Here is a 16,708-nt window from a genome sequence, read left to right as displayed (position 1 = left end):
TGACCAGGGTGTGGGCCGGATCTATAGCAAGTGAAGGAGAGCCAAACAAATATAAACAAACAAACACATCATAAGATCAGGCCACAGAAGCTTCTGTTTATAACGGGTGGCTTTAGGAGTTGCTGAATTGTAAACTGAAAAAAAAACAAGGAGTAAGGTCAAAGGGGTTACATCCACGAAATTCCCCAGTTTGAATTGGGATGCAGCTGAATTCAAATTGTTTAAACAGCTTACAGAGCTCTGATTTCTTTATTCAATTGTGTCTCAGCCAGACAAGTAAGCCACCAAAAAGAATCATTTAGCAATTGGGAATGAAGGTCTATGCAGGCTGAGCACAACAGGATTAATGACAGAAAAACCAAAGGGTCCCCAAAGGATATGGACTACATTGGGAGACCGGTTCAGAGTCTTCTGTATTCATTGACTAGAATTCATGCCATTTCAACAACAGCTTACAGAATCCACAAATCACTTCATCAGCAAGTGCAGAGAAAAGATGATTTTCCCAATGCAGGGCGAGAGAAAAGAATTGTTGGTGATCGCATCCGTTCCCATGGAAACATTTCAGAAAGATCTACTGGACAAGCCCAAAACATGTAGTGTCAAAGAGTTACTCCAGATGGACACAACTATGAAGTGATCCTCCAAGGTCAATGAAGCTTCCAGGTCAGAAACACAACCCCTGTTGTTGACGCACTTACTAGAACACCCAAACCGAGCAAGATACGGGAGGTGTGACCTTCTGCATGCACCAAGGGAATGACCAGCTTTCACAACAATTCTGCAATCTATGTGGCAGACAGAGCCACTGACAGCAGCAGCAATGCTTTAGAGTAAAGGCTGATGCAGCTACAAAGCACCATGCACTGATTCAAACAGACCACACTTCAGGCTGTAAGAATGATCATCAGAAACATATACATGAGGCGATTGACAATCCAGATGATGATGTGTGCAATGAGACAAAAGGTGGGATTTCCTCCCCACTCTCGGCAGTGGGATCTGCCACTGTCAATGGGGCTTGTACTCCCCTCCCCCAACCCACACCCCAGGAAATCTGTGACATGGTGTTGCCACTGGCGAGTCTGAAATATTTTACCAATGGGGGAATGGACAGAAAATCCCACTCAAAGAGCGACGAACACGTTTTACGTCATAAATCTTGTGGAATACGTAGATGCTGTCACATCATCTAAGTGATTGCCAAGATTCGAATGATCTGCCCTAAGCTGTTGGTAACTGCTCGTTATTGGTCAAGATTGACACAGAGGCAAGGACCAACATCCTACTTCTGTGGATTCTAAAAGACAAGCATCCACAGATGTTGAGGGCCATGATGAAAATTATACTGAGAAACTTGTAGCCTACAATGGTTCCCTCCCTCACTGCATGTGCAGGATCCATAGTCCTATAGTGCAAGTACAGTCAATCCTCTTTGGTGTCACGGATGTTCTACGCCTTGCAGACCAAAGGCCCAGTGATTGTAGGTCTACTGGCATACTGTGACTTCACACTAGTGACAATCCATGGAATCAGTTAGACTCAAGGCAGATGAACCTCAGGAAGTACACCTAGCACCTTCATTCATGAACTAACGTTGAAATATCCTGAATGTTTTGATAAAATTAACAGTTTCAAGGAAGCTGCAATGCTATGCTTGCAGAAAAATGCAAATCCATCAATTGATCTGATACACTCTGTGCAATGCAAATGCCAGTAGCTACATGAAGAAATGGCACAAGATTCCACACAACAGAAACTGTGGAAAACCGTAATTGTAGGATTGCCTTATTCAATTCAGCATGAACAAATGCACATGAGACTATTTTGGCCCTACATGGAGCAGTGAGGCATCTTCCAGGGAGAAGATAAAGGCATCTTTATCATTCACACATGGGCATAGATCAGATAAGGAGACTCGCAGGAGGAACAAGCTACAGGCTGGGTATGAGCAATGACATTGAAGTCATTGTCCAGAAGTGTAAGGCATGTCAAGAGCATATGCCAAGTCAGCACAAAGAACAACTGATTCCACATGAAGTTCCTAACCATCCTATGTCTAAAATTACATCCAACCTCGTTCATGGCACTGACTTCATCATCATCATCATTGACTACCAAGTACCCCATTATTTGAGAATTGCATGATGTGTCAAGCACATCTGTCATGCCCACTCTAGTACTATTTTCAGTCTATTTGGTGTGCAGATCATTACAAATAACAGTCCATAATTTATTGGGAAGCCATTTAAGGAAATGTGCAAGTAGAATATACATTTTCCCCTCAATTTACTCTAGATCTAGCTAAATGAATGATTTGCATGGTGAAATACCCTAATTCTCAAATCTGGACAGACCAAACAAGATCCACACATGTCGATATTACACCTGAGAGTGACACCTTTAAATGCAATTATTTCACCTCTGACAGAGTTTATGTTTGACAGACCAGTGCATACCAATTTACTCACTCAGTAACTAAGGAACAACTTTTAAAACTACGAAAGATGACCAATGTGCTCAGTAAAAATGTAGATACAGAATTGTCAAGTATAGAGTTGGGTCAACAAATTTGCATCCAAGATCCCACAGAAGGTACATGGCAACCAGCAGAAATGATTTGTTTAGATACAAGATCAAATGAAGTCACTACACACAAAAGCGCAATGGTGAGACATAACCGAGGACAAATCAGATCTATTGCAGCCACCATACAGTTCTGTTGCTTCAGGACAAGATTCCAAATGTAACCAAGAACAACTTTCAAGAATGACAATCCCGCAGATCACTGGGAGCAAATAAAAAAAATCTCCAGACAAGGTTACTATTTCAAGATCTGGGTGTACCAGCTGATTACCACGGAACTTTAGAGAATCATGGGCTCATCAATACACTCATGCATTGATGAATACATTCATTCATCTAACTAACTAAACACGAACATGTATTTTAAATAGTTATATTTCTTCTGTAGGTGGAAAGTATCTTTAAAAAGAAACGGGGATATTATGATATGCCTTTAAAGCATGGCGGCATGCCATCACTAGAATGAAGGAGTGTCCAACCTCAGTTTTATTTTTGCCTTGGAGCAGGATACAGCGTACACACAACCCTGCTGCTAATGTCTTCAAGCCTTATGCCTTCATATATATGTTCTGATGCATCTAGATTAAATAATGGAACACAGAATGTGTTTATACAATCCCTCATCAGTGACTGGTGCATTTCTATCATTATAAAAACATGACATTGTCCACCTGATATTTAAACTTTCTGGGCAATTCCCATAGAGTCCTTGAGAAGGACTCATGAAGGATAGCACATCCTCTGGGGTATGCCTAGTCTCTGACTATCCAGAGACTGGAGAACTGGACCTAGATTCTCCCTGTGTATGAGCATCATTACTGACTATTTCCAGACTGGAGATACCTTTCCTATTTTGAAGATGGAATGACATGGTAAAACTCTTTCATCATTGCCAGTCTCCCATCTTTAAGTACTTAAGAATGTGTACAATTCTGGTCTGTAGCTAAGGAAGGATATACTTTCCTTAAAGATGGTGAAACACATGATAATTTGACTGATTTCTGAGATGAGAGGGTTTCCCAATGAGGGAACTTGAAGTAGAATTGGCCTATACTCTCTGACATTTAGAATAATGAGAGTTGATCTCAAAACATAGAAGATTCTTAGAGGCTTTAACAGGATGGTTGTTGAGACACTGTTTGTCCTGGCTAGAGAGTGTACAACTAGGGAGGTTGGGGTCTCAGGATAAGAGGTTGACTATTTAGGAGTGAAATGAAGTAATTAAGGCATCAGCCATGATCTTTATTGAATGGCAGAGCAGGCTCAAGGGGTTGTATGGCCTACTCCTGTCCCTGTTTATTTTCTTCTGGTGATTTAGGTACTGAAATTAATTGCTGGCCTTATGAAATGCGATTGTCAATTTTTGCAATTGGAAAAATGAACTTCCATTTAACATTTGATTGAATTAGCTTGATAAATCGTATCTTGTAACTGCCTGGTTTTGAATGCTAGCTTTGAAGACAACTTTTTATTTGCCAAGTAATAATTACAGTTAGCTCAATGTCCTGTTGTCTTATTTCCGTTGACAGCAGCATAAGATGAATGACAGTGGTACACATCAAGATCAACCCAAAGTCTGTGCAAATAGAAAAAGAATGGAATTATTTTGAATAAAATATTTATTCTACCTGTTGATTTTTCAGTGTATGGACATGGTCATTAAATAATCCAATCTGTTTTAGGACACGTAAGCCGTTTACTTCAAACAATGAATGTGCTATTCACTAACTGAATCTGTGCGGTGGTTAGCACTGCTGCCTCACAGCGCCAGGGACCCGGGTTCGATTCCCGGCTTGGGTCACTGTTTGTGCGGAGTCTGCGCATTCCACTGTGTCTGCATGGGTTTCTTCTGGGTGCTCCAGTTTCCTCCCACAGTCCAAAAGGCGTGTTGGTTAGGTGCATTGGCGATTTGATATTCTCCCTCAGTGTACTTGAACAGGCACCAGAGAGTGACGACTAGGGAATTTTCACAGTAACTTAATTGCAGTGTTAATGTAAGCCTGACAATAACAAATAAACTTTAAAAATAAATCTTCCATTGGGAAACAAACTAGGAATTTATCAGGTGCAGAATTTACTGATGGGGAATTAGTTGACAGGGTGTTAAGACAAATGGGTTCTACTCTTGACATCTTTCAGTTTTGCTGATTCTGATTTATAAACTCTGTTTTTCCCCTACATCACAGGCATATAATTCAACTAATTTCTGTGTTCATTTTGAGTAATAATTTGGCTTGTAGTTTTGGACTGGGTTGGACCAGATCACCTGCTCTATGTTGCCATCTACTGGCACAGAGATGTTACCGATCTTAACATCCATTTTTTTTAAACCATCGATATATATATATAATAAATTTTGAAGAAAGTGTTGTCCCAGGCTATGAATATGAAACATGCAGTACTACATCACATGCATGCTTTTCTTTATCCCACTGGGAACAGCCGAGAATATTTGAAACAAAAATGATTTGTGCTTTAAAATGTGCGAATTTATAATCAACTCTCGCCACATTTACTCAGATTTAGTCACATCAAAATATTTCCAATATGTTAAACAATGACAGTGGGGTGGGGGGGGAAACCATGTGGAAGCAACTGCCTAGGCAGTCAAGGCGCTTAACAATCTAGGCAGTGTCCTTGAATGTAGCATATAAGAAAAAAGACTGACAATGCACAGGCAGGACAAAAAAAATGAGTAAAAATCTTGTTTGTGTGGCAGAACAGAAAAACAAACAACAAGAAAATGCATTGTAATTTGACAAAAGACTTTGGGACAAGACTTCATGACATTATCATGTGGCGGTCTTATGCTCCAGGGCCTTCTCCACTTCTGCTTCTCAGTCACCCAGAAAGGAGGCGAGGCGAGGCTCAGGAGCGTCCTTGGCAATGAACACCCCAATGGCTTTGTCTAAGATTTTGCAAGGAAGGAAAAATAGTTTAAGTAAATCAAAGCTCATCATCATGCTGTTGGTTTGCCTGGTCTGAGTCGCCACATAAAGGGGGGGGAGGAAAAGCAAGAGGATGTGTATAGTTCAGATGAAACACTGTAAAATTAAAAGGTTTCTTTTTTTGGCATTCGGTGGGCTTATACTCGAAAGTTTACACACACGTTTAAACCTAATATCTAGACTCATATGCCCAAGCAGTTCACATTCATTGCAGGCTCAGGTCAGACTCACAACCTTCATTTCACTCCCTCCTGCTGGACCCTTTGCCTAGGGTTGTCTAGTCCTCTAGAGAAAACAAACACATTCACTTCAGACACATAACAGGTCGCCAAGGAGTAAATAATACTGAACTCTACAAAAGGACTGACAAGATGATTAGTATCAAAATAGTTAAAAAAGCAAAGTGGGGAGAGGTGAAAGATCATCTTGTGCATTAAGAGTACACACTCACGCCCAGCAGTAGCAGCAGAAATGCTGGTAGGAGAGGAAAGAGCATTGGGAGTAGATAACGATACGTGAGTAGGGCTAGAAATATTGGTTACATCTTGATTTTGGCTGGTAACGGATGACTGCCGCCTTAGAGCCCCCTGAAAGGAAGTGCCACTCTTGAATGTATTCACTACTTCGATCTGCAATGAAGGAGAGAATGAGAAAGTTTGTTCAAGATGGAGATACAAGATTAATGTGCCTGGGTGCCTCTTAACACACAAACGTGATTCAATTAGCAAAAAAAAACATGTCCCAGTACTGTGAAAATTTTTTGCAGTAAAGTAATGCCCAACTTAAACAAATGCACTCTGACTAATCAATAAAAATCCAATGTTAGCCCAAGGTGAGAACGTCTTGTATCTTCCAGTTTTCAATAAGAGCATAGATGAAATAACTGGACCACTTTAATTAGAACTAGCCTATGTTCTCGTGCACAATATTAAAACAATATATTTTCACTTATCACATGAACAGATGGGAATAATCCACAATTCCAATGCCATAATTCATATCTCACAGTTTAAGATTATTTAAAGTTACTAAAAGGCACTCAACCTTATGACAAATAATATAACAAAAATGCAATTTTCTACCAACACAGTTTAATAAAATACATTTCAATATTTTGCTAAGTCATTTTTATTTAGGGCTGTTAAAGAAAACCGAAGTCACTTTCCAATAACACTGAGCTACCACATTCATTTCATTTTTATTGAGAAAATGAAGCTCACCTTTGAATGTAAAAATAAATTAACCCATGCATCGCACTTAGTTCCCAACCTGTACTCACTTATTTACCAGTGGAACAACTCTGGAAATGAACAAGTATTTGACTGAATTTGGGAGTCCATAATTGGAGAGGTATGCCTGCTTTTTAATTTCACGTTTTAGTATCAAAAAATAAAATCAAGGTCAATAAAAAATTGGTCCCTTCAAGAGGAGAGCTGAATCAGTCTGCGACCCAATCATCAGAACCCAGATAGCGCCTTAGTAAGTTTGTTTCACATTAATGCAAACAGAATATGTAAGCACAGTTAACTGTTGGAGTGAATGGTAGCTTTTGTATTCCCAAACAGGGGGTTTAAATTTCCTAATAATGTCACTTTTGATCACAACGCATTATGTCCTGCCCGTAGTGAGGAGTGAGAGCCTCTGTGGTTTAGTTACCATCTGGTTTCATGTGGACACACCACTTGGATAACTGCCCAGACAACCATACCCAGTACGAGTCGGCAAAGTCAGGGGAGGGGGATGGAGTGAAAATTAGAAGGAAAAATGGGAAACATTTCAGAAAAAAATGTTAGCTATTGCTGAATTAGAGTCAAATTAAACTACTACACACAAAGTAGAAATGCTCCTTTTTCTTTGATGGATGAAGAAAGGACAGCTTAATTATATTTTTGTGCAGACACACAAATACTATTGCAATCTTCAATGTTTCTTGAGTACAGGCATTTGCAATATCCATGGTGGGACGGGGGGGGGGGGGGGGCGGTGGTGGGGGGGGGGGGGCGGTGGTGGGTGGGTGCGGTTCTCCAGCAGGATGTTGGCGAACATTATGGAAGGAGATCAGGAGAAACCTGTCAAAACATTCCCTCAAGTAGTTATATAACTTCAGAATAATGTACAATCCTATTTTGATCTTTCTTAAGAGCCAACATTTCACAGAAAATAACGTTCTTGCATTAAGGATTGGAATATGAAAGCTCAAGTAGAGCTGCAGCAAGTATATCAGCTTTTCGCAACTAGAGAACATGTAATCACAGTCTTCAGTTTAGTGCTATTCTGGTAAATCACCTGACCAAGGGTTGCAGAGGGACCGAGGGACTATAATTAACCTCAAAGTGACAATCTGATGTTCAGATACACTGGAAAGCCGCGTAATAGGAATCTGCTTGAAAAGGTTTGGGAATTAAAAAATTACAAGTTATAAAAAGTGACAATTATTTGGGAATAATTGTCGCCAAATTAATCCCAAATCCCTAGCAATATAGAGATACTATTTTGCCGATTATTATCCAGAAATTTGTTATATGAGCGACAGCAGGAAAATGACGACATGGTGTCACAGTGGTTAGCACTGCTGCCTTACAGCGCCAGGGACCCAGCTTTGATTCCGGCCTCAGGTCACTGGAGTTTGCACATTCTCCCTGTGTCTGCATGGATTTCACCCGGATGCTCCGGTTTTCTACCCCACTCCAAAGGTGTGTGGGTTAAGTGGACTGGCCATGCTGAATGGACCCTTAATGTCAGGGGGATTGTCAAGATAAATATTTAGATTATCAGGGTTAGTGCATGGGGCTTTGGGGATTGGGCCTGGGTGGGATTGTTGTCGGTGCAGGCTCAATGGGCCGAATGGCCTCCTCCTGCAGTGTAGGGATTGTATATATGATTGCATGTACGTAAGGATTCGCCATTCATTAAGTGACAGCTAATCTACCTTCAACTCAAGCTGAACTTGCATGAAATGTAGAAATTGGTCACATTTATTTTGGCAAACTACAGCTTATTTTTCAAGCTACTGATTCTACCTACAGCTGATCTAATCTACTGAGGACTTCTGGCTCTGAACCAATCTGGTCCACAGGGTGTTTAACACTTTAAATGGGATTCCAGGAAAAGTCATGGAAATAAAATGTTTTATGGGATGTGGGCTTTGCTGGCAAGGCCAGCATTTATTACTCATCCCTAATTGCCCTTGAGAAGATGGCAGTGAGAAGTCTTCTTGTATCACTGCAGTGTGGGTATGCCCGTCGTGCTGTCAGAGAGGGAGCTCCAGATTTTAACCCATCCCCAGTGAAGGAAGAGCAGTAATATATTTCCAAGTCAGGATGGTGAGTGACTAGGAGAGGAATTTGCAGGTGGCGGTGTTCCCATGTATCTGCTGCCCTTGATCTTCTAGATGGTAGCAATCATGCTATGTAAGGAGTTTTGGTGAGTCCTGCATTGCATCTTATACACATGGCTGCCCCTGTTTAGTCAGTGGTGGAGGGAGTTAATAATTACGGATGGGATGTCTATCAAGTGGGCTGCTTTTTCTTGGATGGTGTTGAGCTTCTTGAGTGTTGTTGGAGCTGCAAGTATTCCCTGAAACTTGTGCCTTGTAGTTGGTGGGCAGGCTTTAGGAATCAGGAGGCAAATTACTTGCTGCAGTTTTTGTAGCCTCTGACCTTCTCTTGGGGTCACTTTACTTACATGGCTGGTCCAGTTCAGTTTCTGGTCAAGAGCCTTTTTTTGAAGGTGGGCTAAGTGGACTTACTTCACACCCTGTGATCATTGAATATTTTAAATGGCGGTCAACATTAGATTAAGAGTAAAAGAATAGATAAGTTTTCTTTTTCTCTGAGAAATTCCAGGGATTCAAAAATATAACCTTCATGCCCTGATTCTGAAAAACTTCAACCAGGAAACAATGGACACTAAGCAAAATATTGCACAATGTTTAGCACTGCCTCCCTGCGCCAGGGACCCGGGTTCAATTCTGGCCAATTCCGGTTCCACCGGCAAGGCCTGTTCCCTGTTCACGGTGAGCAGGTGTTTTCCTCGCCTGAGAGAACCTCCCCCGGCAAAACCATAAAGGCAAGTGAGTCCGGACGATTGAGCGCCGGGCTCGCTAAACAAATATAAATTAATACTTAAATACTTTTGAATAAATTACTCAGCCACTCGCCCGTTTCCGGCTCCCGTAAAATCGCGAGAGCCGAGAAATCGAGCGTGATCCTGGTTTCTCGGCCCTCGTGCGATTTCACCAGCTCATTCCGCCCAGCGATGAACGGGACGAGCCGGTAAAATATCAGCTTACGATTCCATGAAACAAACCTAAGAATTGTGTTCAGCAACAGTAATTACAAAAAAGGCTTCAGGTAGAATATTAATTTTCCCACATGCCAGTAAGAAGTCCCACTGTTAGCTCAGCCAGTGCATGCCAGCGTATATATCAGAAGATGCTTCACTGGAAACATTCATCTTGTACTGTGCAGTGAGTATTTGGCTACTTTTAGGCTCGATGAAGAATACTGAGTTATTGCAAGAAATTGGAGACTTTGCATGATAGTTGGGCGCAGCAGAAAGAGCAGACGGAGCTGTGAGGGAACTGACGGCACATAGTTCAATTTAGCTTGAGATACGAGGCCCAGACTGAAATTAGCTGAAAGCTGCAGCAGAAGGAGACGGACAACTTTCCAATCAGAAAACGGAAAAAGCAGAACTGAATTTTTTGCAACATCACGGGAAAGCAAGTAAATGAGTCGCTGACGAGTATTTCTCTTCTTTTTTCTCTCTCTAAACTAGGATGTTGATTTAAAGTAAGGCCAGGGAAGTTAAAAATGTTAATTTGAGCAAGTAGAAGTAGTGGGGTGGCACAGTGTTTAGCACTGTTGCCTCACACGGCCAGGGACCTGGGTTTGATTCCTGGATTGGGTCACTGCCTGTGTGGAGTCTGCATGTTCTCCCTGTGTCTGCATGGGTTTCCTTCAGATGCTCCGGTTGTCTCCCACAGTCTGAAAGACTTGCTGGTTAGGTACGTTGACCCAAACAGGTGCCGGAGTGTAGCGACTAGGGGAATTTCACAGTAACCTCATTGCAGTGTTAACGTAAGCCTACTTGTGACTATTAAATAAACTTTAGAAGTAAATTATTAATAAAAGAATTAATGTGGAGTAGCTTCACCTCAGTGCAGATTTTACCAGAGTGCAAGGGAGTTGGCAAGTGTCGGAACTCATTGCAGGGCGAGGAAAGAAGTGTGTTTGATATTTTAATCTGTGGTTTGAATGTTGGTTGCCTTTACTGTCCTTCTTGATTTACCTAGTAATCAAATATTGAAGAATATAAGATCATTCGACGTATGTTGGAGTAAGCCATATGGCCCTTTGAACCTTCATTCGCTAAGATCATGGCTGATCTGTTCTTGGCCTCAACTCCACTTTCCTGTGTGTCCCCCCATAATCCTTGACTCCTTGGAGTTCAAAATTCAATGACCCAGCCTTCACAGATCTTTGGGATACAGAATTCCAGAGATTTGTGACTTTCTGAAAGAAGGAATTCCTTCTCATCTCTGTCTTAAATGGGCAGCTATGTCCTTTGAAACTGTGTCCTTTGGTTCTAGATTCACTGTCAGCATCAACACTGTCAAACCTCCCCTCAGAATTTTATATGTTTCGGTAAGGTCGTTTATCATTCTTCTAAACTTGGTGCAATCTGCTCAACCTTGGACAATCCTTTCATCCCAGGAATCAATCCTATGAACTTTCTTTGAAGTGCCTCCAATGCAAACCTGTACTCAGTCCTCAAATTGTGGTCTTACCCATCTCAATACAATTATAGCAACACTTCCCGACTTTGATATTCCATTTCTCTTGCCAACTTTCTAATTGCCTTCCTAATTCCTTGCTGTACTTTTGTGATTCATGTACAAAACACCTAGATTCCTGCAGGGCTCCTCTATGGGAGCTGCAGACCTGTGCAAGCTGCAGAACTCAGAAAACTTCATTCTCCTCACATCTTTTGAAATTTCATTCTACGCCAGACATTTCATCCCAATCTGGATCAAGATTTTAGGGAAGACATGAGGGGTGGCAAGGCCAACTGGACCACTGTCAACCGTAAATGTCGGTGAGCCACGTAAAATCGCTTTTAATTGACTTGATGGTGAGATAATTGCTGAGTTAATTGTCAGCAGGCAGGCTCCTGACTGTTGTGCATGCACGCCAACTGAAATATCATGGAGCGCAATGATATGTGGCACACAATTTTGGGCTGGGCGCAAGCCTGTCCAGGCAACCCAAGATGTTGCCCATATTGACTCTGCCTGATTACATGACATTTCCTAAATGTCCTACTACTCCTTCCTTAATAATGGATTTCAGTGCTTTCCCACTGTCAGATGTTAGGCTAAATAGGTGGGAGTTTCGTGTTTTCTGTCACCCTCTTTTCTTGAGAGGGAGTATAAATTTCCAATTTTGCAATCTGCTGGGCACTTTGTAGAGTCAAAGGAATTTTGGAAGATCGCAACCAATATATGTCCCACCGTTGCAGCACTTCTCTTAAGATAGATGAAGACATCAAGATTTAGGGGACATATCAACCTTCCGTCCCATTAGTTTTCAAAGCATTTTTCTTTAGTGACAATGATTGTTTTAAGATCTTCTCTCCATCAACGTCTCCTGATTTCTTCCTATTGTTAGGATGCTTTAAGAGTCTTGAGCTATGAAGGCAGATACAAAGGGTGGAATTTTCCCATCCTGTCTGACATGGGAATCGTAGCAGGCGGGGGGCGGGGTGGAGGGGCGGGGATAGGAGTGTACCATGCAAAGGTCCATTGACCTCGGGTGGGACTTTCTGGTCTTGGGGTGAGCGCAGCTGGAAAATCCTGTCCTAACTATTTGCTCAAAGTCTCTGTCATTTCCTTCTTTTCCATGATTAATTCTCCAGTTCCATCCTCCAAGGGACCAAATGTTGACTTTAGCTACTCTCTTCCTTTTTATATACTTTTAGAAAATGTTAATATTTCATGCAATCATAGCGTGGCTACAGCTTGGAAGGAGTACATTTGGCCAGTCATATTTGTGAATTCTATCTGCAGGGTGAAAGATGGCCACGCAGCCAAGGACTTTAGCATGGTGAAGTAACCGGAGCCAGATCACCTGTTGGATGGCCGAAGTTCTGCTTTAATGACGCTTGCAAGTGTGAAATGAAGACCTTAAACATTGTTTATCGTAGTTAGGATTCATTTGCTGATGACGGAGGAAAATGGGTGAGCATAATCTGCCAGTGGCTCGGCAACAGTGAGCAATAACCATTGGCTCGGCAACATATGCCAACACTGAAAATAACAACCCACAGTGACATCTGGAAGCTCCATGTGTGGTACAAAGATTGGCCTCTTAAGCCATCGGGGAAGGTGGGCTGTATGAAATGACCCAATCTGGATTAAATTGTTTGCTGCAGGTCCATCTTTTTTTGTAGATGAAAGGTTGCCAAAGACAACTAGAAAATGTTTGACAATACAACATGGAGCAATTTGCATAAAACAAACATTCATAATGCCTTGAAGCCAAGCAAATTAATGTGTCAACATGAGCAAAAATTAGATAGCACATTCGAGATCAAGATAGAGACATTGCATCTGAGTAGTAAAGATATATCAAAATGTAGCAAGTCGAAGATAGCATCAGTGTAATGTACAGACCAATTGGATCATTGCAATGCTTACATACAACATTAGTTATTCTTAATTTGAATCTTATTCCTGGAATTTTAATGCCAAAAGCCTGGACTAGTTGAACATAAGAACATAACAGACAAGAACGTGACTAGTCCACACAACTTATTAGAATCTTCCTGATCCAATCAAGAGCTGTTCAAAGCATTGCCCTCTCTTCCTGTTTGAATTCATCCATTGGATCAGGATTTCATCCCATTTTGAATGCTTCCATCAAATCCGCATTCACTGGACCAGATGGTGATCTATGTTAACAAGCCACTGATTTAGGCAGTGATTTGTTCTATATATTAGCAAGGCACTGAACCAGATGGTGGTTTATTTCTATATGTTAACAATTCACTGAACTCAATGCTGTTTTTGTTCTATATGCTAACAATGCATTCAGCTGGAATGTGATCTCTTCTCTCTGTTGAAAATTCACTGAACTAGTTGGTATCTATTCCAAATGTCAATGAATCACGAAAACAGATGGCAGCCTATTCCATACTGTGACAATTCATTGAACTAGATGGTGGTTTGTTCTCTTTGTTTATGATTCACTGAACTCAATGGTCAGCTATTCTGAGCATTAATAGATGTGAGTCATTGAGGGGCATTATGGTGGCATAGCGGTTAGCACTGCTGTCACACAGCACCAGGAACCCAGGTTCAATTCCGGTCTTGAGTGACTGTGTGGAGTCTGTATGTTCTCCCCATGTCTGTGTGGATTTCCCTTGGGTGCTCAAGTTTCTTCCCACAGTCCTAAGGTGTGCGGGTTAGGTTGATTGGTCATGCTAAATTGTCAGGGGGACTAGCAGGATAAATATGTGGGGTTATGGGGATTGGGTCAAGGTGGGATTGTTGCCCGTGCAGATTCGATGCACTGTAGGGATTCCATGATTCTATTGTACCTTTAGGTATATTTATCTGGAAGTTTGTTTCCAATGTAACAATGTTCCCTTATTTATTTCTTTTGGTCAACTCACAAACCTCTCCAAATCCATGTAATTTATTCCTATGTCATTGAAAAATTGTTGTTACTTCTTTCATATAAGCCGAGATGATCCATTAAAGGAAAGTGCTGAGGACAGGTAACTGCTTCCCAGATGAAGCTCACAAGGTGAAGCAACCAACCTATATTTGTACAGGTGGAACAACACTACAGCGACATTTAACACAAAATCAGAGAGGGGAACATTAAACTGTCTTGTGTAAATCTGTTCCTATTCATTGAAAACAGTATGCAAAAGCAACTATTTAACATAGAGCAATGCAGTACAGAATGAATCCATTTGGCCAATTGTATCCTCCAAATAAAGGATCTAATATGGTATCTGTTTATAATGAGGATTAATATGATTGCTGAATATGTTTTTTAACCATGGTTCGTAGTCCTAATGGCATTGAGCGTACCTGAGTTTGGATCCTGTTCAGACCTCTGAACCAAAGAATCTGTCCTCGCCTAAGTTCTCTCTCTGCATGATCAATTTCTTCAGCATCTTCATTGAGTTCCTCTTCTGGGATGTCATCCTTCTGAGTTCCATGGCCTGCTTCCTTCAGAAACTTCAACCGATTAGTTGGAATGGAGGATATAACCTGAGAAAAGGACATGAGCTATTAAACTCTTCTTCTGCATCAGGCAGGAAGAAAACACAATGATTTATTCAATTATCAGTGAGGAAACCACAAACAATTTAAAAGATTGATTTCTCTTTTTTTTGGGACACTCAGTCCCAAAGTATGAAATGCAGGAAGGAAGGAAGGACAGAGGCTTGTTAGACTGAGACTCTTTTTAATGCCCAGAGAATTATACAAAACATTCCAGAATTATAGAGCCTGCCAGCAATTAAACATTCATTTCCGGGACACTTTTTGCAACAGCGCAACTGAAAAATCAAACAGACGTCAAAGAAATTGTGTTTTTTCTTCATTTTCTTTGAACGCTTCTTTAATCCATTCATGGAATGTGGGTATCGTTGGCTGGGCCAGCATTTATTGCCCATCCCTGAGAGAGATTAAGAGTCATCCACATTGCTGTCACATCTGTTGTGAAGTTTTCCCATCCCATCCCGCCACAGGAATCGCAGCAGGCGAGGGGTTGGACCATGCAAAGATCTGTTGACCTCGGGTGGGATTTTCCAGTTTTGGTGCAAATGCAACAGGAAGTTCTCCCTCTGGAGTCACATGTAAGCTCGACCAGATAAGGATGACAGATTTCCTTCCCTAAAGGATATTAATGAACCTGTTGGGTTTTTACAATGGTTTCATAGTCATCATTAGACTTCTAATTCCAGGTTTTTATTGAATTCAAATTTCACTGTCTGCCATGGCGGAATTTGAACCTGGGTATTACCCTGGGTCTCTGGATTACTAGTCCAGCAACAATACCATTACGCCACTGCTTCACCTGGACATTATTAATTACTAACATGTTATTGATGAGGGAAAACCGTCTGCTTAACTGAACAGAGCAGTCAGAGTTCCAGTGAGAAATCTGTACGAATAATCCCAACCAAAGCTGACAATCATAACTATGTAAAGTCTGAAAAAGTTTTTGTTTGTAAAACAGTTCCTCATGGAATTATGAATTCAGAGACAGTCTGGCAGCTGTTTTATTACCCCCTAAGAATATGCTGCTGATGCAATATACCTTGGTGTCTGGCAAAGAATTAATGTGCCTTTCAAAACTTGGCCAACACCATACTTGAGGAAGTCGCTGCGAGGCTGATCATTCTAATGGACAGTGAACGCAATGGCCGAAATTCTCCCATCCCACCCGCCGCTGGAATTCTAGTAGACGGGGATGGGGAGGACATTATAAAGGTCCATTGAAGTCGGGCGGGAATTTCTGGATTTCAGGCGAGCATGGCCAGAGAATTCCTCCCAATGCCTTTCTTAAAGCATGATGTGCAGATGCTGGCATTTGACTGCGTTGGGCACAGTAAGAAGTCCCATAGCACCAGGTTAAAGTCCAACAGGTTTATTCGATATCACGAATGTTCGGAACACTGCTCCTTCATCAGGTGACTCACCTCGTGATACTAAATAAACCTGTTGGACTTTAACCTAGTGTTGTGAGACTGCTTACTGTTTCCTAAAATGAGCAGAAAGCTCTGAATCTAGTTCTATCAGGCTACAGTAACTTCTTATGCCATCATGCACAGTAATCGGAGACAAGCTATGGTTTAACATTGTTACACAGTTTGATTGGGGTCAATGATAAAAAGTAATCCTCTGTAACTCTTCACTGATAGCATCACAATTTTACAACAAAGGTGCAAATTTCAGTGTTACTGTCCCTGGCTTATATTCTTGGATAAACTAATTACTTTGAGCTCCATTATGCGGGAGTGGTTTGAGAGCTATCCACATGTAATCTTAGAGTTTAATAATGTGAGTAGTAGTAGAAGTGGGTACAATTTTGTCTTTTAAAAAGTATAGAGGGATATGGGCCAAATGCGGACAATTGGGATTAGTTTATGGG

General features: G+C 41.3%; 1 protein-coding gene across 9 annotated transcripts in view; it reads right to left on the bottom strand.

The window, feature by feature from the left end:
• atp2b2 (ATPase plasma membrane Ca2+ transporting 2) overlaps nucleotides 1–16,708 on the bottom strand; it is an 830,803-nt gene that overhangs the window by 9,761 nt on the left and 804,334 nt on the right. For 4 of the 9 annotated variants that reach the window (XM_080181801.1, XM_080181802.1, XM_080181805.1 and 1 more), the window contains 2 exons: nucleotides 14,638–14,820; nucleotides 6,077–6,163 (listed from right to left, as the gene is read on the bottom strand). In XM_080181801.1, coding sequence (XP_080037927.1) covers nucleotides 6,077–6,163; nucleotides 14,638–14,820 — 270 coding nt within the window. Of the gene's footprint in view, nucleotides 1–5,985; nucleotides 6,164–14,637; nucleotides 14,821–16,708 lie in introns of all 9 variants that reach the window. The other 5 variants (XM_080181804.1, XM_080181807.1, XM_080181814.1 and 2 more) reach the window with 2 other exon arrangements.

Source organism: Carcharhinus amblyrhynchos, chromosome 3, assembly GCF_965287045.1.
Source record: "Carcharhinus amblyrhynchos chromosome 3, sCarAmb.v2.hapA, whole genome shotgun sequence".
NCBI classification, from domain to species: Eukaryota; Metazoa; Chordata; class Chondrichthyes; order Carcharhiniformes; family Carcharhinidae; genus Carcharhinus; species Carcharhinus amblyrhynchos.
The sequence above is the reverse complement of the archived record's forward strand: the minus strand, read 5'-3'. Positions and strand labels throughout refer to the sequence as shown.